This window comes from Diceros bicornis, chromosome 23 (assembly GCF_020826845.1).
Source record: "Diceros bicornis minor isolate mBicDic1 chromosome 23, mDicBic1.mat.cur, whole genome shotgun sequence".
NCBI classification, from domain to species: domain Eukaryota; kingdom Metazoa; phylum Chordata; class Mammalia; order Perissodactyla; family Rhinocerotidae; genus Diceros; species Diceros bicornis.
In genome coordinates this window covers 42910721-42935602 of record NC_080762.1, presented here as the reverse complement: position 1 = coordinate 42935602, position 24882 = coordinate 42910721, and the positions used below count along the sequence as shown (strand labels likewise).

General features: G+C 44.1%; 1 protein-coding gene across 4 annotated transcripts in view; it reads right to left on the bottom strand.

The window, feature by feature from the left end:
- The window catches only part of BACH2 (BTB domain and CNC homolog 2), a 322647-nt gene that overhangs the window by 12459 nt on the left and 285306 nt on the right, over positions 1-24882 (bottom strand). For all 4 annotated transcript variants that reach the window (XM_058566621.1, XM_058566622.1, XM_058566620.1 and 1 more), the window contains one exon: positions 2967-4559. In XM_058566621.1, coding sequence (XP_058422604.1) covers positions 2967-4559 — 1593 coding nt within the window. The remainder of the gene's footprint in view (positions 1-2966; positions 4560-24882) is intronic.

The following is a 24882-nucleotide window of genomic DNA, read 5'->3' as shown; positions in this document are numbered from 1 at the left end:
TAGAACATCTTACAGAATATAGGTATGCCAACACTTTCCTCTTCATCTAACATTTTGGCTCCCTCCAGAGGTGGAGGAGGAGGGACTGAGAAGGAGCACAGACCTGTCAGTCTGAAGCACTGGACTGGTGGCTGGCCGGAGGTGAGAACCCTTTTTTTGGTTTCTGACTCTGGTGTCTCTTTGGGGTTCACTTGGAAGAGAAGTGACCCGGACCTTATATAGGAGCAGACTGGGGCAGAGTGAGCCCCATAGATGCTGCTGCTTCTGGGTCAGTTCAGGAAAACAAGTTATGATTCATCTTGTGAAGGATTTGCCTTTGACGTTATTACTGGGAACAACCCTTCCACCAGGGTCAAAGTAACTCTTGAAAGCAAGTTATTAACTCAAAGAGGAGCACTCAGGCTGAGCCCTGAGATAGTTCTTTTTTATTTTATGTTTTTAACATTTTTTTTGCTGAGGATGATTTGCCCTGAGCTAACATCTGTTGCCAATCTTCCTCTTTTTGCTTGAGGAAGATTCACCCTGAGCTAACATCTGTGCCAATCCTCCTCTATTTTGTATGTGGGTCGCTGCCACAACATGGCCACTGATGAGTGGTGTAGGTCTGTGCCTGGGAACTGAACCTGGGCCGCCAAAGTAGAGTACACTGAACTTAACCACTAGGCCACAGGGCCAGCCCCGGAGACAGTTCTTGGAAAACCTTATCTCCTCTACTAGGAACGATAAAATGTCAAATTGGGAACAACCTTAGAATTATAACAATCTTGTCCAAAATGTACTACTGAGTGGGGCTAAGTGTGATTCCTGAAAAGGCGGAGAGCTTTGGGAAATGTCTCTTCTTTCACTTTTAGAAATGAAAAGAAGATATTTTTTTTGAAAAGTAGAAATAAAAATATTTTTTAAAGCAGCAATATTTTTTGAGGGGACACCAGTGCTGTTCATGACTATTTTACAGGTTGAATGAGTCCTCCTTTTATTTCACTTAGAACTCAAAAGTTCTACGGTACACAGGTGACATGGCCTGAACACAGGAAAAACACATGTGCTCTTGTTGGTGGCATTTAGTTCCAAGAAGTAACTTTAAGCTCTCTTCTGGGATACCAGAGAAACAGAAGGAGATTTATTGGAAACTGACAGTTCCTTGAAGGTATGTTCCTTGAACATACGCAAATGTCATAAAAACACAACCTCTTTAGAGTAATGGTGGGGCTCCTCCTAAGGGAGAGACAGAAAAACAGACTCGGAGACATTTGTCCTTTTCATGAGACACCAATCCTTGGCAAGACACATCGTTATGCTGATTATCTGGACCAGTGACTAGGCCTCTGCATCAGTGATGCTCATGAACACTTTCAGGGAAAAAAAGAAAACCTCACAATAGTTGTGATCAGAGGGAAAGAAATGAGTGTGGAAGGAGAGAGCACAGCCTTTTCCTCTTTTCATAAAACCTCAATCCTCTCAGGTCAGGGACACAGATGTGACTCTGTCTTATGGCACTGGGCACAACCTTCCATCCCAAACCAGACGGGATATGGTGTGTTCAAATAGGAATAGTTCCCATTAAAATTTCCTTTATAATTTCTTTTAGCTAAATTAAATCCTTTCAGTATGTTGCCGTCTTTCTCCATTTTTGCCAGGCACTAACAGAAGAGCTAGCTAGCAAAGACGAGGAAGTGACCACAGGGCATTTCTGCAGCTGGCACAGGGAGCTTTGGAATCTATTTTCAAAACATGCCTGAACTAAAACCTCATGTGCTCCTCGCCAGTCTTGCAGAGGCTGAATAAACCACACGTGGCTCTGTGAAAGGCCACCTCGCCCCGTGTGGCATTTCTGCTGTCTGGTGGGGTTAACATCCCTGCTTTACTGGAGGCTAATATCCAGGGAGTGTGGACGTGCACTGAGGGACTGGCCTACTGCGGACCACGCTTCAGCTCCCCCTGTGTTTTTTGGGTAAGCAGCTCTGAGGAGGGACTTGCACCGGCTTTGCTCACTCCTGCTCCTGATGCAGGTCTGAGACACAGGTGACAGTCTCAGGCTGGTTCCTCGTCACTCAGCAAGACAGTGCCAGATCATGACACAGACTCCCTCAGATTCTTCCAGGGGCCTCTTATGTTACAGGGGGAAGGGGGAACATATGGGGCGTCCATTCTTTTCTCTCCTCAGCCACATGAGTCTTGCTCACGATGTGGCTGGTGTTGCTCCTGCTCCCTCTCCCAGCATTGGTAAGACATGGATGGAGCCTTTGGGAATCTTCATCCATAAAGCACTTTGCTCTCAGGGTAGACAGAAACCGCTATGCAAACCCACTACTCCTCAAAATGAATTCACACCTTTTGTGAGGAGCTCAGGAAATGATACATTATGCAGTTACAGGTGACTGACTAGGGGGCTTCTGCAGTGACCCTGGAACCAGGACGGATGGTGAGCTGTCTGTCACCTGCATCACAATGGACAAGGGACAGCCCCAAGGTCTCCGGCTGACAAGGAAACCTTAAAGGGTGCTGGGAAAGCACCTGTTTAGTGTGGGTCTATCTAGTGTCAATCAATCAATTTTGAAAGTGATTCTACATTTTCCTTCACACTGAAGGGGTGAGGAGCGAGGCTGAGGGTGAGGACTCCTTTCAAAGCAAGTGGAGGAGACGGAGGAAGGCAGGAGGGAGCAGAGGGAGATTTGAAGTACCTAAGCATGCTTTCATGCGTTAGACTTACTCTTTTCACTAAGCAGCTTGCCTCTGCTTATTGAGTATTGAAATCTAGATCAAATATCAAGTGTCTTCTAGGACAAAAGTGGTTAATTTGGAATCACCTTGAAGCATCCTGCCTCCATGGATGGGGGAGGCAGCCCCTTACTGTAACCTTTCATCTTGGCAAATAAGGACAAATTAGGAGTGGTAGGGGGCAGGGAGAGTCCAGATAAAGGACTGAGAGAGTGGGTCACATGCTTGAATTTATGTGGGTTCCCTACCTCCTGGCCCCTGTCCTGCACAGGACACGACTCACTGTCTGCTTCCGAGAACGATCCGGATTCGTCGCTGGAGTTGGTTCCGTAAGACTGCTCACATTTAATTTGGGGTCGAACTTGGTTGTACATTCCATCTGCCATCAGGCCTGGTTCCTGATGTTCTGTGGCAAGGAATCTGGCTCCCTGGGAACAGGGCGAAGAGGAGAACTCACAGAGAGGGAGGCTGCAGGGCGAGCCCCCGCTCCCGTCCTCTGCGTAGGAATAGGAGGAGCAGGAGCTGGAAGTCCTGGTCCTGGTCTCCAAGGGGGGCGAGCGAGGGCAGACTTTGATTGGCACCGGGCAGCTAGTGTTGGGCCGCATCCTTCCTGGCAAGTGGTCAGCCATCAGCCCACCATGGGAGTAGGCCTGTGAGCTGGGGAGGGACTGGCCAGCCCCCACCCACAGACCCTTTGGCACCGGCTCAGAGAGGTCTTTGTCCAAACTGCTTACCCCAGAATACGAATGCACTGAAGTGCTCACTTGGTCACAAGTGCTCGAGGAGAAGATCACACTTCTCCGGTCCAGCTCTCCTTCCTGTTTACAGAGAGCCTCCAACCCAGGCCCCTTGAGGGGCGACCCCATCGTGAAGTTGGATGAGTCCTTCTGGCCCATGTGGGGCTGTCCATAATTCCCCGTAAAAGGGGGGTAGTCAGTTTTAAGGTCACCCTGAGTGATGCCCTTGTCAAAAGGGCACGCTGAACTCCTGGCAAAGTGCTGCTGAGATGTACCGGGCAGGCCAGACAACTCCACACTTTTTGTTATGCTGAATAGAGACCTTAAACACGAGGGAGAGGACACGCTCCTGGCTCTCTCCAGGCAGGCGGCCCCGGCAGGGGGGGCGGGGGCAGGGGCGGGGCTGGGCTGTTTCCGGTCCATTTCGACATCCCCGGCTCTGTCCTTGACATCAGGCTCATCTCCAGACAGGCAGAGCGTGATGCTCTCTTCCTCGTTCTCCTCACTGGGTGGCTCACTTTTAATCTGCCCCATGGCAAGCCCCGGCTTGAGGCTGTTGCCAGAGTTATCTTCACTGAATGTGCTTGCAAAACCTGAGGTACTGTGTGACGATGTGTTATAGACATTCTTGGTACATGCAAGCTGGTATTTCTTGTATCTGGGGTACTGCGTTAACGCGTCCTTTTCGGAGCTCTCCTTGGTGTCCGTCGGCACGTCGGACTGGGGCAGCAAAGCTTCTTCCTTCTCTGCTACTGGGAGGGCAGTGGCCTCAAAGCTGATGGGGTCTGGAAGCATCTGGTCCCTGGGGCAAGCCGTCTTGGCCGTCTCTGAGTCCATCCTCTCCTCCTCTTCCTCCTCCTCCTCTCCCGCGGAGTTCTCATGATCCTCGCGTGGGCGCTGGCACGCTGCGTCCTTCCGGCACACAAACAGGCCATCCTCGCTGCTCAGGAGCTGGGTCTGCAGAAAGCTGAAGCACGAGTCCTCCAGGTTGTGCATGCGCAGGAACTCAGCGCAGCGGATGACCTCGCGGATGTTTTCTCTGCTGAGTAACAGCTTGGCGGTGTAGGCAAACTGTAACAGCGGCCCAAATCCCCTGGCTGTGACCTGCAAAACAAACAGGGAAATTGCCCACGTTACCATCAGCACCGCTATTGTCCCGAATCCCTCAACTGAGGCAAGATAACCAGACAGTGCTAATGTCCCAGAATAAAGACTGCAAAGGAGCAGTTAATCTTGTCCTGGGTCAGCAATGATTCTGCTTCCCATAATTAGTGCCTGTCTCGTGCATGCCACTGCTGTACTTCATCACGGCACACAGAATTGAAAATCACCAGGGTCAAGTGGCTAAAAAAGATGACAACGGGTTCAGTGTTTACACTAATGAAATATCCTGGCAAAAAAGCACGGTAACAATGGGAAGCCTATTCATTTTCCTCCCAGTCAGTCCTGTTGAGAGCCATTCTACACAAGGAGTGCTGTGACACTTCTTGTAGCTCACTCCAGCCAAAGGAAGCATTGTAGTTTTCTTGTCAACCGAAAACCCGGCAATATGGCCCTGTTAAAAACTGAAAGTCTACAGGGTTCCAAAAACAGTTTTCTCTCACTTATCAAGTTAGAGAGAGACATTAAAAGCAACTCCTGTTTTGCTCATTCATCATGGTTTCTAGTTGGGATTTTTTAGTCATCATGTCATACCTGATCTCACAATGATACCAGAGATGATGACGATTCAAAGCAGTGTTCTCAACAAGAAATTAACTCCTGGCCCATAAAGAATGGGGTTACAGAGCTAAACAAACCAGCTGTCATTTAAATGGCTGAAGCTGCTGAGTGGCACAGGACATGGGCTCTTCCCTCCCTAATTATTAGCAGCAGCTCTGCCATGCACTGCCTTCGTTCCTGGTAAATCTTCAGGGGCTAAGCCTACCATCATGTGCTGCTCATCCATTACATTTTACACAGATTGAAAATGTGCTACTTACGCACAGCTTGTGCGTACATGCGCACACGCAAGCACACACAGAGAGTGTCTTAGACAATTAGAAATATGTTGCCCAAGGCCAATTGTTTTTTTAGATGGAAATGGATTAAACTTGCTGGTGTTCAGGGCAGGCTTCCTTATCCTCTATGCAAAATCACGCATCCTCTAGGCTCTTGCAAGCACTGCTGACCCCATAGGAAGGGGAGGCGGGTCTATGATCATCATGTGTACAAATCAAATGAAGGCCCCCATCCTGGGGTCCTTGCTGGAAGCTATAGTAGCAGTGATTAAAAAATATCTGCTGGGAGAATAAGTGCAGAGCAAGACAAACTGGGAAGTTTCGTAGCTGATCCCACACGTGTTACACTCACTGCAGCACACAGAGCCAAAAATCTCGTGAGGACTTACGTCTGTTATTCAAGATTCAACTTGGACATCGACTCCTCTGGGAACCCTCTCCAGACCTCTTAGAGAGAGCAAATGACACCACCCCCTCAACCCCCACGGCCAGAGTGAGGAAATGTCCTGGATGCTCCAGGGCAGCACTGATTTTACATCACTGCATTCTTTCCAGTAAGGGCAAGTTCTTAGATACATAACTGAATGGGATTTTAATCATTAATATATTTGAAGTACTTTAAATTCCAAACGAAAAAAATTCTCTGTCAGATAATGAGTCTCAAGATATTTGGTTAAAAAAAAAAAAAAACGCACAACAAAAAAACCATGACTGCTAGACCCACATTATAGTTCTAGAAGGGCAGTCACTGCCATCTCACTTTTATTATACTTTATTATGTCTGTTTCTGCCATAACATAGCAAGCTCCTCCAGATCAGGGATTGCTTCATTTCTCTGTCACCCTGCATGTAACTAGTGTCTCTAAACACCTGATAAAACCTTGTATATTACATTGTATATTATCACTAGTCTAACTGGGCCCCTAACATACAACTACAGTGCACAGAAGGTGATAGCACAGTCTGTTTGGTGAGTGTTGTCTGAGATTACTTTTGGAGCAAGGCATTGTGTAAGCCAACAAACCAATTCAACCAATCAAAGACAGGCAAGAGTCCCTATTTGTCCTGTCCTCTTGTACCAGTGTTGAAAAGGAGCTCATCTGACCTACACTTTTGTGTCCTACTAAGCTGACGCAGTAACAGATTCAGCAACGTAGTACGTACTATGTCTGTTTTATGTACTTCTCTCCCAGGAGCCTTTAAAAGGGACTGCAAGGTAAGGAAGTGCATGTTTATAAGAAACCAAAGAAGGTGACGAGAATGTCACATGACCCATTTCTTCATTGTAACATGGCTCCATTACTAAGAGAGAAATGGCGGAATCAAGGCAGAGCTGACCCCTCCAATAAGTAAGCATCCTCCGCTCTGCTCCTAGGCAGTCTGCCAGTTGCTGAGTGGATAATACACATCTTGAGTTTTGGCAGATGTGATCACTATAGGGGAAATGGGGGAAACTCACTCAATGCTATTTATGTTTTTTATACACTCCTCCTCATATTCTCATCCTTATCACCATTTCCTTTTAATTTTGATGCTGTTGGTCTCAGTAAGCCTGACCATCACCCCCCACTATGACTGCCTTGTTTTTTTCCGCTGGGAAAGATTTGCCCCAAGCTAACATCTGTTGCCAATCTTCCTCCCTTTTTTTTTTACCGCCTCCCCAAAGCCCCAGTACATAGATGTATATTCTAGTTGTAGGTTCTTTTAGTTCTTCTATGTGAGCTGCTGCCACAGCATGGCTAGTGACAGACCAGTGGTATGGTTCCACACCTGGCAACTGAACCTGGGCTGCTGAGTGGAGCATGTTGAACTTGAACCACTAGGCCATCAGGGCTGGCTCCACTATGGCTGCTTTTAAAGAAAATTCCTAAGGAAGCCAGGGACACCCATGGATCAGTCCTTAGATCACCCATTAAATCAGTCCTGGGTGTCATCACTTGCCACATGGCTGGAAGGAGTTGGAGAAAGCTTCTCTACTCAGGGAAGAGCGTGTAAATGTAACAGTTGCACTGAGGATGCCAACAAGCAAAGTCTCCACATCCCAATTGGATCACCCATCCTTTTGGGCTTAGGAGACATGATGAGCTTGAAATGATTGTCATATGGTCATGAAAGAGTCATGAATAAAAACAGCATTGTAAACTGTCATTCAAGCCCAAGGTCAGAGGAGATGGTGTCCTTACCATGAAGTTTCAAGAGTCCATACTAGCTCTTCCCCACATGAGTCTAAATCCTGCTTTGTCATATTCAATTCTGCTAATTTCCTCAGCTTCTGTGTGCAGGGCTTTGTCTAATGAGTCAGAGTTACCACTCACCAAGCACCTCCTAGTGCCCAGCACTGTGCTAGGTGGCTCTCGTAATGCCCTGCAAGGCAGGCACAATTGCCTCTATTGGTAGACAAGGAAACTGAGAAGCAGGGACGTGAAGGAATTCGTCCAAGGTCATAGGGCTGGGATTCCAACCCAAGTGCTCTGAGGAATGGATAAGTACAAGACTCAGCCCTGTGCTCAAGAAACCTACAATTTAGCCTTGGAGAAGAGGTATAAACAATGAAAAGTTAATTATTAAGTGACAACACAAGTCAGCGATGGAAAGGCTATCACAAGATTGCATGATTAGTTGTCAACTGAGAACTCCAGACAAGTTCAGGAGAGGAGACTGCTGAGGTCTGTGGGGATCCCTTGAACACTCATCAGCAGGGAACCTGGGGTGCAATGAATCCCCCTGTCTGTGTCTGCTCTGGGTTAAAGGTTTCTTTGATATGGCAGGTACCTTCTGAACTGCTGCAGGTGTCCCTCCCAGGAGCCCATCTCTGGCGCACTTCAGGCCTGTTGTAATAACTCCAAATATGCCAAACAGAAAGCAAGTCCCCATCACACTGCAGACCAGTGTTCAAACAGGCGGAGGCTTCTTAAATACTGGTTTAACCTCCATCTGGAGGAGCTTGCACTGTCTTTCCATTTTTAGGAATCATTTAAACTTACTCTTTATACTCAGAAAGCAAATATCCAGGTACCAACATGAAGTATGTTTATGAAACTGTGACCGAAGTCTGCATTGTTATTTACTTTCTGTTTTAAACAAGTAAGGCTCTGATAATGGGAAAAAATAAGAGGGGATGGGAGGTGGAGAATCTCACACAAAACTAATGACCCATGAAAATGTTATTTAAAAAGGTAATGATCATAAAGTTAAAGTGGAATGAAGTGACTAGAAATAGCAAACCAATTCCATCTCAGTGATGTGAACAGAGCTGTGTTCCACTGCTCTAAGGGAAGCAACATATCTAGGCTAAAATTCACTGGTCAAGAATTGCCTAAAGGTATGATAAACAAATGCAAAATATAACATTTGGGATACCTGGGATAACAGTCTTGCATTTTGAATGAAATATTTTGGATGGATCACTCTGAAGAGTCCTTTTTCATCACGCTTACATAGGTAATGACCTGGTTCCATCATGTGCAATCCACACTGTGCTATAGTTGAGACTGGGTCACATAATGGGGGCAGAATGGAGGGTGCTCTTGCTCTCTGGTTGCTCCCAAGGAGGCAATGACCTCATCCAGCCGTTGACACCCATCAGGAAAGCGGCCCTGACCTTTAGGTTTCAGGCCTGAACGAAATTAGGTCAGACTACCAAACTTGTGCCCCACGGTGCGAGTCCACATGCTAATAATGTGTGGAAAATTTGACCTACCGAAACTGTGACCCTTAACCCTTTGTTCCTTTGGGTTTTGATGTATCATCACTACGCTGTTGATGAAAGGAAGATGAACTGATGAAAACTCCATGCGCAGAGGGCACACTTGGGTGCTGTTTGCAGAGCTGGGAGCTCACTCTTTCAGGATGTGCACAGTTTGTTGCTGGACAGAGCTTATGATAGGAAAGTTCTAACAGTTTCATCACTCTGGACTATCACAGGGGTCAGGCAGTTGGCCTTCAGGCATATATTGAGGATAGAGTTTGGGATGTTTTGAGACTTGGAGCAGCATTCTCTACTTAAGCGACACGAGGAAGGCCTCCTCAGTTGGTTCTGGCAGCATATGCGCATGGCTGGAGCACTGAGAACTTCTGCACAAGGCTGATCAGACAAATCGGAAGATATGGTGACTGCTCCCCAGGAGAGGGTGGCACACTTCTTGAGGTCCCTTAATGACAGCCTAACAAAACACGGAAGCTTTTAGCTTGAGCAATACCACATATGTGTCCCCGATGAAGCTGGATCTCTTACACACTGCAGGAGCCGGGAAGATCCAAGTAGCAGAGCTATGCCGATGGGTTTTTTAAAACAGTGAGGCCTCTGAACATCCTCTGGGTTGTATTTGCACAGCAAGGCACTTGTCAAATAAAGAAAACAGCACTGGTGACAACTCGCTCTTCTTCCCACTGCCACAGTGCGTCCCATTCTGCAGGATGAAGGCTGATTTAGCGATGAGGCATCACTTCTCATCTTAATTTTCTGTAATTAATATCCATAGTATCACACTTTTCTCTCCAAAGCAGCATGCTAAACAAGCACACTACATTCAGGATGTATTTGTTAAATTAATTAACTTCACTGTTTCAATAAAGTTTCTGGTCACTTAGTATTAATTTTAGTTAAAGACAGAGCCAGAGAAACCAATCTTGTTTCCATTCCTAAAGTAACAGCACAAAAACTAAATCAATATTCAAGTTTCTTTATACATATAAGTATGTAATTTCATATGGTGGTTTTTTTTTTTTGCTAAAGAAAATCATATTTGTGCTAGTGAATGTGGCTTAAAAGCATAAAATTGTCTTTTCTCTCCTATGCAGGCGTGAATTTGGGTCTGCAGCCACAACATAAAGTTCCTCTCCTATTTGTAAATCTGCCCCTGAGATTCTCTATCTGCTCATTTAGTCACTTACTATTTTTGATTCATTCATTCATTCATTCATTCACCAACCATGTACTGGGCACTCACTGTGCACTGTGTGAGATCTGGGGAACCAATTTTCTTGGATTCAAATCCCAGCTCTACTATGTGCCAGCTGGGTAATTGGGCTGGTTATTTAACCCTTCTGTGTTTCAGTTTCTCCAGCTGTAAGACCGGGATACCAACAGTGCTTGTCTTGTAGTAAAACCTTTGGAGCAGGGTCTGACATTGAGTAACAACTATTATTATTGCTGTTATTACAAAAATGAATAATATATAGTCTCTTTCTCCAAGGAGCTAAGAGGGTGACCAGGGAGACAGATATTCAATACAAATGTCGACAATGTCATCTAAGTATGTAACAGGTATTTGCAGGGTGCTAAGGGAGAACCAAGTGGCAGGCGGTCACTGCTAAGGGCATCAGTGTACGCCTCCCTAGAGGAGGTGACCTTTGCCCCAAGTGTTGAAAGCTGAGTTGAAGTTCATAAGAATAAGTCCCAGAAGGGTATGGCTTGCCTTCATCTCCGTCAGGCTTTTCCTCCAATGCCAGTTCCTCAGTGAGGCCTTTTCTGGGCCTCTGTTCACAACTGCCCTCCTCCGCCCCAACACCAGGACTGGCTGCATGATTTGCAGAGCTCAGTGCAAAGTGACAATGTGGGTCTCTTGTTCAGAGATTAAGAATTTCAATGGGCCGGCCCTGTGGTTTAGCGGTTAAGTGAGCGTGCTCCGCTGCTGGTGGCCCGGGTTTGGATCCCGAGCACGCACGGACGCACTGCGTCTCCGGCCACGCTGAGGCCACGTCCCACATACAGCAACTAGAAAGATGTGTAGCTATGACATACAACTATCTACTGGGGCTTTAGGGGAAAAAATAAAAAAAAAAAAAGAATTTCAAGATGACGACAACAGAACATTAAACCAAGTACAGGGTCTGGAAGGGGCTGTCTCCTCCACAGGTGCAGCTCCTGAGGCCTCAGCCCCTCCTCCATGCTCACAGGTCCCTTTGATCCCCTCCAGCCCTAGGAGTGGTAGCAGCTTCCTGCAGTCATTAATCACTGGGTTAATTCTCCTTCCCCTTTCTGTTCTTCCAGTTTTCCAACACCTGTGTAACCAACTCCCTGTTTTATATCCCCTCTGTTTGAAACACCTGGCATGGTTTCTGTTTCCCTGACTCAATCCTCATCCATTTTACAGACAAGAAAGTCAAAAAGGTGAAGCCCAGAAAGGTGAAGGGATTTTCCCCAAGTCACATGGCTGGTCAGTCAGGGCTTAATTCAAATCTTCTGACTGCAGAGTTCAACTCCCATGCTCCTTTCCTACCTGTTGCTATCTCTCTGGAGTGAACCAGAAAAAAAAAAAAAAAGGTATTTCATATGGAAACACATTATTGTTATTACACTCTCTCAAATATTCAGTTTTATATAGCTCTATCCAAGAGTCTGGCCAACTGGATGTGGTACTTCGCTGGGTATGAAGAAAGGCGAATCTTGCATTTGGTCCTATCGTTATTTACATTATTCAGATTCAGTGCCTAGATTTCTCTTGAAGAATGAAGATAATTGCTAAGTCCCTCTCTTGCCCAATGAAACTCGATAAACCCTAGGAAGCCCTTTTATCACATAGGAATTTGATAAATTATCAGGCTCAGCTCAGCATCAATGCTTAGAATCTGGAAGACATCAAAGCAGAAATGCCTTTCTCGTGGGGAGCCATGTGGCACCAAAGCTTTGTTCCAAATTAGCAAGGCAGCCTGATAGAGCTGATGCTTAGAGGGAACGACATGTGTCCCCTGTCTGTGTCAGTCGGCTCAGAATTATCAGTGGGCTACATAAACAGCTAAAACTGCCCCTTGGGTGTTTCTTTGGTTGTCTCAGGGTTGATGAGAACAGAGAAGGGAAGTGAACATTCACTATTGTTTTTTCTGGGAACTGGCAACACCTTGGCCCTGTGGAACCTTCATTTCAATGGGGTGGTTTTGCCCTCTCATTTCACCTCCTTCATGTCTGGCCTCAATTATTTTCTCATTCAGGTATAGATGGTCATATTTCCAAAGTAACTGACAGGCTAAAGTTATATATGATACAAATATAAGGTACTATATTCATATCTACTCTAAAAGCATACAATGAAAACAGAAAATCTCCCTCTGAATGATTATATAATGAAGTTCATGGGATATTTTTTAAAAATCCAATTTCAGTATAAGTATAGATCCTAAAAATAGCTATGAAATAGTAGTTACTTTTTACATTTTTCAGTGTAAAATGAAAGTGAAAAGCATCCCACTCACTGGTAATGAAGTAGTAAAACCTGCATCTAGGTTTTATGGTTTCATTTGAAAAAACGCCTCCAACAGAAAATTATTTTTAAAAAGAAGATTTAAAAAAAATTACCTAATTTCCATTTTAAATGACCCTCTCCCCATTCAGGAAACCAATGATCTTCTAGACCAGAATTTTCTTGAGTCAAGGTTGGGTTTTATGTCCTCGGCCCCTCCAGTCATTTCAAACCAACCATCAACCACTGATCTTCAACCAAAAAACACAAAACATTTTTTAAGGCTTCCAGTGATGAGAAGTTCAGTCCCTCATCACAGCCTTCTAATGGTTCTTCACATCAAGCCAAAATTCTCATCCCTGAAACCTAACCACTTACGAGCCCCTACACCCTCCTCATTGCCCTCCTTTGAACCATCTTGAGTTTGACTACATCCCCAGCAGGGCATCTGGACTGTAAATGTTCCAGTCACTGGGATACAGAACAGACTACCACCTCCCTCGGTTTAGATCCCATTTTCTAGGAATGCTGATTAAGATTTATTTCATTGTCACTTATGACTTCACGGTGCTGTCAATTAACATCCCTGAGCCTTTTTTCAGCATCTGCCACTGATAGGTCACGTGTCCATCTTAATCCTGTAGAATTGATTTTTTGACTCAAGAGTGTATACTTGTGTAGATATTCAGAAATCATTCCTATTATACAAATTGCTCTTCAGTCAAACTTTTTAAGATCCATTTTCTTCCCTTTTTTTGAAAACTATGACGCTATTTTCTGATCTCTAGACTTCTGATGCTTACCTGGGCTCCACAATTCCTCAAAGATTTTGACCATAAAGACTTGTACCATATCATGCCTAATTTTTTCCTGTAGTTTGGGGGCTTTACCTCATCCAGATTGGAAGCTTAGGTGTTTTCTTATGTTCATCTACCTGGGGTTTCCATTTCCTTCTCCAAGTTTTTCTCACTTTTCCATCTAATGGACATTCTCCTTGACACACAATATACAGGCCACTCTGGGCTATTTGCCATCCTCAATACTAAATGGTCAGCCCCAAGGAGTAGCTGTTGATTTCTTTGTCTTCTTGCTAAACAGAACCATAAATTTGTTTTCCTTGTCTGTGGCCCTTTTTGAATGGTTTCCATTCATTCCGGGCTTGAGTTTTCTTAATACTGTTTGTATAGTTCCATACACCTTTTCATAGTTGTTCATGATTCTCTACCATCAAAAAAAAAAAAAAAAATGGGGCCAGTCCTATGGCCTAGTGGTTAAATTTGGCACACTCCGATTCTGTGGCCTGGGTTCACAGGTTTAGATCCTGAGTGCAGACCTACACGACTCATCAGACATGCCATGGTGGTGACCCACATACAAAATAGAGGAAGACTGGCACAGACGTCAGCTCAAGGTGAATCTTCCTCAGCAAAAAAAAAAAAAAAAGAAAAGAAAATAAAGAACTCAACAGAGAATTGCTGGCACAAATATCCTCCTTTGTTGGAAAAAGTCCTCATCTAAACTTTGTTTTGGGCATTCCTAGCCCTCCTGAACCATCTTTCCCTGCATATGCCTAATTTCTATCTTTTTCTTATTAAAAACAACAACAACAACTACTTTCAAAAGGTCTTGAACCCAAAACTATAAAACTTCTAAAAGAAAACATAGGAGAAAAGCTTCATGTCATTGGACTTGGCAATGATTTCTTAGATGTGACACCAAAAGCACAGGCAACAAAAGCAAAAATAGACAAATGGCACTACATCAAACTTAAAAACTTTTTTTTTTTTTTTTTTTTTTGGTGAGGAAGATCAGCCCTGAGCTAACATCCATGCTAATCCTCCTCTTTTTGCTGAGGAAGACCGGCTCTGAGCTAACATCTATTGCCAATCCTCCTCCTTTTTTTTTCCCCAAAGCCCCAGTAGATACTTGTATGTCATAGTTGCACATCCTTCTAGTTGCTGTATGTGGGACACGGCCTCAGCATGGCCAGAGAAGTGGTGCGTCGGTGCGCGCCCGGGATCCGAACCCGGTCCGCCAGTAGCGGAGTGCGCGCACTTAACTGCTAAGCCACAGGGCCGGCCCCAAACTTAAAAACTTTTGTGCATCAAAGGACACAACAGAGTGAAAAGGCAACTTATGGAATGGAAGAAAATATTTGCAAATCATATATCTGATAAGGGGTTTAATATCCAGAATATATAAAGAACTCCTATAACTCAACAATAAAAAAATCAAATAACCCAATTAAAAAATGGGCAAAGGACTTGAATAGATATTTCTCCAAAGAAGATATACAATAACCAACAAGCACATGAAAAGATGCTCAACATCACTAATCATCAGAGAAATGTAAATCAAAACCACAATGAGATATCACCTCACACCCATTAGGATGGCTACTATCAAAAAAACAGAAAATAACATGTGTAGACAAGGATGTGGAGAAATTGGAAGCCTTGTGCACTGTTGGTGGGACTGTAAAACGGTGCAACTGCTATGGAAAAAGAGTATGCACATTCCTTAAAAATTAAAAATAGAACTACCATAGATCCAGCAATCCCACTTCTGGGTATATATATTGGAAAGAATCAAAGCAGGATCTGGAAGAGATATTTGCACACCATGTTCATAGCAGCACTAGTCACAATAGCCAAGAGATGGAAGCAACCCACATGTCCATCGATGGATGAATGGATAAACAAAATATGGTATATACATACAATGGAATACTGTGCAGCCTTAAAAAGGAAAGAAATCTTGTCACATGCTACAATATGGATAAACCTTGAGGTCATTATGCTAAGTGAAATAAGCCAGTCACAAAAAGACAAATACTGTATGATTCCACTTAGATGAAGTATTTAAAGTAGTCAAATTCATAGATACAGAAAGTAGAATGGTGGTTTCCAGCAGCTGGGGGCAGGGGGAAAGGGGAGTTGTTATTTAATGGATATAGAGTTTCAGATCTGCAAGATGACAAGAGTTCTGGAGATCTGTTTCATAACAATGTGAATATTTTTTAAGTAAGATGAATGTTTGATGGACATTAGTATAGTATACTTAAAAATGGTTAAGATGGTTAAATTTCATGTTGGGTTCTTTTTATCACAATAAAAAAAGGTCTTGAAATATTTCAGACTGTGCAACATCTCCTCTTTGACCATCACGTTCTCTAAGATGATATCTCTTTCTTCTAAGGATCCCCTCATGTGTACTCCTGTCAATTCCCTTTAGTTAGTCAGTAGTAGAACCAAAATGGCAATTATACTCTTAAGCTGTATACCTCTTGAAGGTGAAATTGCCAATAAGGCAAATCAATAACCACTCAGGTGTTCTTCTCTTAGTTGAAGAGCAGTCTGGTAGCTCTTCACACAGTGAAGTTCTGCATCATGCCTCTCCTTTGTTCTAATTTTGTAAATGGGAATAGGAACATGGAACCTGTAACCACCCTGACTATAAAACCCATAATGAGCTCCTACAACAATATCAGTTTAGCTCTTCTCTCTTCTAATCTCCCCCTAGCATCTTCCGAGGGCTCCTGCCCTCAGGCTTCTGGACTTTCTTACAGAGCTTCTGGATAAACAGTGCTGCTCTGCCTTTCTTCCCAGTGGGTACATTTTTCATTTGAATGTAGAATTCCTTCTCATACCTATATTTCAATGTGATGTCCTTTTGCTCATTAGGTTACTTGAGTTACCTAAGAAATTCTATTTATCACCCTGGCAATAATCTCCAAATCAATTTTTTAATTATTCTTGTTTCACCCATTGATGGATAGCCATTGGAGACTCTAAGTATTGCTTCTGTCTTCCCCTTCTCTTTAGTTTATCCAACAATTCACCAAATCATTCACACTCTCGTATCAATGTCAAACCTCTTGCTTCTGCAATAATTGGTGTCATGAGTTTAGCAGGATATTCACCTCCCTCCTCCCCCTACCACTTTCAGTTTAAAGCATGAGCCTTGTGCACTGTGGGTTCTCAATAACTATTAGTTCAACTGAATTGAGCTAACCCTAGTAACGCCCGCTGAGGCAAGGAGACAATTCGAATCCTTTCACATGACAATCCATCACATATTTGAAGACATCTGTCGCACCCAGTTAGGGAATTTTTTTTCCTACAAGAACTGAAGCCATATTTTCCATGTGAAATCAAAACTGAAGAACTCACATATCACACGTCTCTTAGGAAAAATGTTATTTTCTTCTTGACCTCTGGAAGCAAGTGAGTTTATTTCACTAATACTGTAGTAGCCATGAGGACCCAGTGCCACCAAGGGAGGATCACTGGTCTTTAGTGGGGAAGGTAATCTGACCCTGACAACTTGAGCAACTCTGCTGCCATTTCCTTTTATTTGCAAAACTGGAATAAATAGGGACATGCTGAAGAAATGTAGATAATGCACTTGAAGGGCTTTTGAGACACAAACACTAAAAGTTCTAAAAAGATGTGCATCATCTTCTCAAGCAGAGCCCTTTCCTTTCAATGGAAGTGGGTGTTACTGTGGCTTACAGAAGGAACAAAGCTACAGATTTTGCCTTCTGGGCATGGTTTATACAACAGCAATAATAGTATTTCTACAGTCTTTAGTTTCCTTCATCTAAGTCCTTTACTAACCACCATATAACAGAAGCCGAGACACGCTGACTGGGTTACCCAAGGCTGTACAGTAAGTTGGGATAAACGCATACATGGAAACCAGACTTTTTGCCAAAGGGATTGTACACTTCTGATTTCTCCTCCCTTCTCCTGTTTCCACAATGGGCTCTGCCAATGGGGAAGAGTTAATGCTGATGCAATGCAGGCACCATCTGTGCTCTGTGAGGATTTAAACAGCAGCAGCAGCCATCAACACAAAACCCCCATATGTGAATTGGACAATGGCTGCCTTGGAGCTATAGGACGAGCAGACAGAATGTACAGCTCTGCAGCAATCAGGGCTGCAGAAATCATGATGACACAATACCCACACTCCTGGATTGGAGCATGAAGTCAGGTTTGTCACTCAGCCACCTCCCCTCCCCTCTGCCTGAGTTCTAATCTTTTCTATATGTGACTCCTGTCATCAAAGGAGGGAATGAAGAGGGAGCTGATCCATCTGTCAGCATGGCCACGGCTGCCATTTTGGCCTGAATCTGTTGGGCTTTTGCCCAGCAGCCTTCCACAGCCTTTCCTGGGACCCTAGGGCTCCAGGCTTGCAAATGACATCAATGGGGACTGGGAGCAAGCCTTTGCTGAGAAGAGCAGTGTGTCCAGGACTTCAGACTGCTGGGGCATGGAAGCAGGGTCTTGTTTTTGACAGTGGTGTCATCTCTGGCAGCACTGCTGCAGAAGCAGGTGAGGCATAAATTTCCAACAATGACGGGTTGCTTGCGTCCAGTTTCTGTAGGGCTGAAACACACTTTTCATGCTAACTCGGGGGATGGTGAGAAAAGGAAATAAATCACAGGTGCATCCAGAATGCACCTTGGGGGCTGTTCGGGGCCATCTATTTTGAATATGGCTTGGAACTGTTACAAAAGACCTCTTTACTTACAGCTCCTAACTAGGAAAACACCTTTTCTACTATAAATAAAGATATCCAAACATCTTGAAAAGAACTTTTGGTTTTTGACAAATACCACATCTCAAGAACACCACATGTTCTTGTTTTGGGTGAATCAAACTATTTCTGAGCTTACCTTTAAGGCTGCAATTTAAGGCATCTACAATACCCAAGCGTGTTCCAGTATTTTGATGGAATTTTAGTCACTGAAGTTGGAAATCAGAAACCTAACAAAGCATAAGGGAAAACAAGCCCTCCAGTTTCCATGCACTATTATAGGAGGAAACATCTGGCTCATGGGAGGGAGGATCCGTACAGCCCATCCACAACAGATTACCAGCAGCTTCCCAGAGTGAAGCTTTGAAAACCTCAACTGAGCTAGCAGGTGTCTGGACAGCACCACCATTTCTTTCTTTAACAAGCGTAGGGGGCCAGGGCTTAAGAATCTCTAGGTAGAGTCACTACTGTGGTAAAAATACTGAGACTCAAAGCAAAAGAGAAAACTAATACTGCTTTTACACCCCACTTCTCTGCTCATGACCTCTCCTCTCTGTTGATACCATCTCTCCTCTCCCTGCACCTCCATGATCTCTCTAGATTGTAAATCACAGGGAGGGAGGCTGGAGAGTCTTTGGGGAAATGTTCCTGACATGGACTACATTTCAAGCAGCTTTAGAGGGCAAACTGAACTCTCTTCTGTCTAACCTTCCAGATTTCCCCCAGATTGACTCCCTTTTCAGTCTCATCTCCAGTTATCCTCTTGAGCCAGACTGCCAGCCCTTCTCTTGTCTTCTAGTACTTGTTCAAGCTGTGCTCACTGCCTGGATGCATTCTTCACTTTGCTTCAGCAATTTCAGCTGTACCTGTGACAGCTGTGGAGGACAGGGGAGGAGGTGTCCATAAATATGGAATGCAAGGGCCAGGAGAAACCCTTGAAAAAGAGGTGGCAATTAAACTGGCCCCCCCACCCCAGCCTGGACAATAGCTGCTGCTTACAGGCAACCAATCCTGGCATTTAATCACAGGAGTGCTGTTCTGCACTGTTATCTAAATGTTTCATTGTGCCTATCTTTTTTTTCTTTTTTTGCTGAGGAAGATTTGCCCCACGCTAACATCTGTTGCCAGTCTTCCTCTTTTTGCCGAGGAGGAGTTGCCCTGAGCTAACATCTGTTGCCAACCTTCCTCAATTTTTTGTATGTGGGGTGCCACTACATCATGGCCACGGATGACAAGTAGTGTAGGTCCACGCCTGGGAACTGAACCCAGACTGCCGAAGTGGAGTGTGCCAAACTTAAACACTATGCCACCAGGGCTGGCCCCTACTGTGCCTTTTGATTAGAAATTCCTGAAAGTCAGGGACCGAGTCTTATCCCTTTCATGTGTTATCTATATATATTCTAATAAAATTTGTTAAATATCTGCATTGTGAAGATGAGTTATTTTTTTAGAAGGCAATAACATTATACATCTAAAAAGAATTAACAAAAGATCACATTTTTATGTCAATCAGATGATATAGTATTCAAAAAAGGTTAAATGATAGGAAATTATTAGATCATAGAGAAGTGCTGGGGCCACGAGTATTTTTGTGTGCATACTAGGTATCTTGCATAAACAAGATGCTACTAAATAACAGAATCCAATCCAAAAATATTTACTTGAGCATTTGCGGTGTTGGGTGCTGAGGTAAACTTGAAAGAAACAAAAAAATACAGTTTTACCCTGGAGGAACTCACAGCGTATTATTCACAGTTGGAGAGTAATTAAATGCTAAACTATACATTATTGAGACTCCTTGTGCCACAGAAGAGGAGAGAAGAGGGACGAGCATGGCTGTCTAGTAGCACTCAGCTTGAATGGGAGGAGGCTGGAAGACAGGAGAGCACAAAACCCATGTGAGTCAACCATTGCGCTCCAAATATGTGATCCTGTCCAAAACAGCCTCGTGGCTTTGTAGGAAAGGATCTTCCATAAGCACCTACGATTTAATACCCTTCTCTACCTGAGAGAAACCAAGGTCCTCCGCCCCATCTAAATGAAACATCAAATGTACCTCATAAGAGGGAACATGATGGTAGAAAAAGAAATGACCCTTTGGGAAGAAGCTGAGGTGCAGAGAAAGAAAGTAATAGAGCAAAACAGACAGGGCTTCGGGGGGGGCACCCATATGCTATCGCTGTAGGAGCTGCAGGACTGAGAAACAAGACTGGAAGCTGGTTTGAAAATGAAGGCTGGGGGAGTTAAGTGGGTGAGCAAAACTGGTTCTTTAGCCTGCTAAGTGAGAATAACAGAATTTTAGATCTGGAGAGCGAGTGATCTCAGGTGATCTCTTCTAGATCAGCTTGAGAAAAAGCAAAATCAAAATCCTCTTTTCCACTAAAGTAGGAAAAACGACATACTTAGCAGGGAAGATATTTCAGAAAGTCATATGGGAAAAAAAAGAATATAAGGTAAACAGGTAAAATCATGAAATATCCAAGAAGCAACTGCAACCAGAGAAAGAAGGTGGGCAGGGTCAGAGTTTAAGGGGGCTCCTGGGGACTCTGGGAGCCAAGGAGGCCACAAGAAGTCCAGGCTCCCTCTTGAGGGAGTGTCGTCCTGCCAGCCCTGTGGCAGGGCCTTGCACTGCCCTGTTCCCAGCCTTGTCCCCCTGAAGTGAAGCACTGTCCCAGCCAGCTGCGAAGACCATTCTAAATCCTTACTCTTGTTAGGTGGGAAGAGAATATGGTGTGCTCCTCACCACGGTCACAGAGCAGACAGCAGAACACTTTATCTGGCATACGGAAGGAAGAGAATGTCAAAGGGGTTTTTATTGCACCTGACCAGATAATTAGGTAATTAGCACGGTTAACGGATAGGGCACATCCCACCTATGCACCTGTATATCTCCAGGGAAGTATATTTTCAAAAATGTACTTTCAAGTGCTTTTTATTGTAATGTTTTTCTTTTTTTTCTGGAGAGCATTTCATTTCTTCAAAAGGATTCCAGGCATGTTTCTTTTCCGTGCCAGCATGGCCCTTTGTCACTCAGTCAAGTTGGACTGCGAACAACGAAGGAGCGAGCCTGTTTCTAGTCCCCCGTGGATCTCACAACCAGCCCTGCAGCACTGGCTGGCTTCTTTGTTCCCAAGCCAGGCCCCCAACTAGGGGTGCACAATTCTAGGACCGTGGTCTTGCTGAAAGACAGAGAAGACCAGGAGAGGGAGCACAAGAACACAAGATATTTCTGTATTTGGGTTGCAGGGCAAGTCACAGAGCAAGGCAAGGAGAAGCAAGTTGCCTCCAAAAAATGTATGTGGAATCTGAATGGTATACTTTTTAGGGAGAAAAAAGGGGAAGTTGGAACCTGTTGTTTGTTCATCACATAGAAGAAATTTTTAGCTGATTATATTGAATGTAGACCTAAAAGGCTATTTTATTTGTTATCAGTTTGTCCTGGATGACCATGTTACGTTATGAACTGCTAAATCTGTCAGCGATTAATAATGCTTTAGAGCTAACCATCCTCTCTCAGTCATTTTAGTTCACCTTTGTCACACAATGATATGGGAGCAAATATGTCAGAATGGCGAGCATGCAGCCTCACGTAGAGACCAGTGGAGCTCAGCTACACGACACTATGTAGTGGGATTAGGTTCATAGGCTGAGCCAGTGTCATCTTGTACGAGGCCATGGGGCCAGGCATTCTCCCCCACAGGGGCCTCACTATATGGGATGTTGCTGGACCACCTTTGCCACGTAGGGTACAGATCACTTTATTTCTTTGACAAATGCATACTGACCACCTCCCGTGGTTCCATAGCGTCTTAGGTGCTGGGGGGATAAAACAGTGAATAAGGAAGGAAAGGTGTCTGGTCTGACAGATTCTAGGTGGATGGCACAGAGACAAGTCAACAGATAATTACAAAACAGCATGATAAGCACTGTAGTGGGAGAAGTACAGGTGCTGGCAGAGGGCATCTAACAATGAGGAAGTGACATACAAGCTGAAGCCTGAGTGACAATTAGCCAGGTATTGGGTGGGAACTGGAGTGGCACGTGGAAGAAAAGGCATGTGTGCAAAGATAGACGAGAGAACCCAGCACACTGTGTGGGGCGGCAGGAGCAGAGCTGTGGTGGGGTGTTGGGTGGCCACAGGTGACACTAGAGATGTGAGTGGGGGGGCTGGCAGTGTTCTATGTCATACTAAGAGGCTGGCCGGCAACAGAGAGCCACTTGAGTCTGTCAAGAAGGAGAGTACTGGGGAGATTACTCTAGCCACATTTGGGGAACAACCTGGACCGGGGGCACGCTGGTCACAGAAGTCCAGGCAAGTGCCAACTGTGGCCTGAATGCAGGCAGTGGCAATGGAAGGGAGATGTGGACAGATTAGAGAGACTGTAGGAGAAAGAGCTGGTGATGTGTGACAGCACAGGTCAATTCAAGACTGAGAACGATTTAAAAAGGGTCGCATTGCTTCTAACTAACTAATCAAAGCCATCACCTGGATACCACACTGGTGACCATAAGGTTCCAGTTGGAAGCCATTTGGGACACTTTACCGCATGACTGTTATAATAGGAATTATGTAAAGGTTCACAGGAGTAACCAAGGTAGTTTAGAATTCAATGTTATAAATTATTGAGAAGGATATGGCTCAGAATTCTGTAGCCAGAGCTTTCTTTAAGGGAAGACAACCATTGATGCTAGTCAGTTTTTTTTACCTACTGCATAATGTAGGATTTTTAAAAACAGCAAACTTGCCCAATAAATCATTCTGGTCTGGCAATGAGAAAGGGGTGTAAGTTCTTAAAGAATGTGAGGAGTTATTATTATTATTTTTTTAACAAAGATGAATGGAAGAAAGACGATCTAGTATAATACAAGATGACTTGCTGAAAATAGCTATGGACAGAGATGGGGAAAAGACAGGAGAAAGACAACCTTCCTCTCAGGCCCTGTTCTCTGATTTTGATGATAATTGTGGAGCAACTAACCAGTTCTGTGGCTAAGGTTTCTACTTGGGCCTCTAAAAGCTTCTTCCATCACCACTTGAGTGGACTTCAAACTTCAAAGTGCATTTTCTGACCCTGACCCTCCTGCCTCCCTCTTATAAGAACTCTTGGGATTACACCAGACCCAAATGAATAATCCAGTATAATCTCTCTATCTCAAGATCCTTAACTTAATCACATCTATAAAGTCCCTTGTGCCACATAAGGTAATATATTCATAGGTTTTGGGGGATTAGGATGTGGACATCTTTGGGGGGCTATTATTCTGCCTACCACACTGGGTTATCACAAAATCTATACAGCTGGCTTCTTAGTCACGCCTTCAGTGTCTCAAAATTAGGGTTCCAGATAAAGGTAAGTCCTTATGTAAGTCAAGGTGACCAAGATATCAAGGTCTTTATGTGACTGAGTGGCATGAATTGAGGAGTCATCAATAGATAAAGTGAGAAAAAAGGATGAAAACTTATTTTAGATTTCAGGTATTTTCTCTTTGCTATCATTTTACATTTCAATTTTTTCAGCATCTTTTTCATTATTTCTTGTGTAAAGGCAAATTTCTAGTGCTGGGTTCATGGTGACATCTGTGTGGCACAAGAACACCTTGAACAAGAGCTGTAGATGTTCCCTGTCTCCAAATCTACAGCTGACTGGTTTGCGGCCCTGGGCCTCATTTTCCTACCTGTTAAAAACACAGACATGTGCATCTTTAATGAGTGTCACTATTGTCATCTCTGAGGCAAGGGGTGAAGAACACAGGCTCTGGAGTCAGGTCGCCTGGACGTATATCCTGGCTCCTCGAATTAGGAGCTGACCTTCGGGCAAGTTAATTAACCCTTTTTGCCTCAGTTTCCTCATTTGGCATATGAAGATAATAACAGTAGCAATCTAAGTGCATGGAGCAGTGCCTGGCTCACAATGAATGCTCAATACAGGTTATTTTTTATCCTCATCATCACTGTATTAGACACGAGGGCTACACAAAAGATAAAATAGAGCCTTTTTCCTTAGTGCTAGGTCAGATGATTTTTAAGCCCAAGGTTTTATGATTTCCAATATATCACAGAAGAAAAAACTCCCTTGACGTCCTCACTTCCCATGCATCATGCTGCGTTAGCAAGATCTTTTAATATTTCTCCTTGCTGCCAATTAAGGGCACTAAGTCAAAGCTGATACGTAAAAATTACTGTCCCATTATCACCTGCTGGCCTTGCTAATAAATCTTAGCTTAATGAAGCATATGTACCTTTTTATAGAATGGGGTAGAACCAAAACTAGAGGCGTGCGGGCCCCAGCATCTGAAGCAAGCTGAGTGCATAACTGCATGCCCACAAACACAGATGCCAAATTTTCTTGGATCAAAGATCATGTTCAAGAAGTAAGCACATACACTTCTGTACTCGTGGAAGATTTTAAAGCAGGTTCTACAAGGTCCAACAAGTCAGTTTTGAGAGTAGGCCTTCAAATAGCTCTCTTCCACTTGAAATCTGAAGTGTGGAAAGTGGAGTGGATGTGTGTTTTACTGAAAGAGTCAGCAATAGGAAACAGAGTACATGCCCAGCGGTAGTGAGCCAGGATGAATGTATACAGCGAATTTTAAATCAGACTCAAAATTGGCTTGTGTTATCCATTGAAAAAAATTCCATTGATTTTGGGCTTCCTGATGACGTTTTCTGGGTGAGGCAGACTCTAGACTGACAGCCAAGCAAAG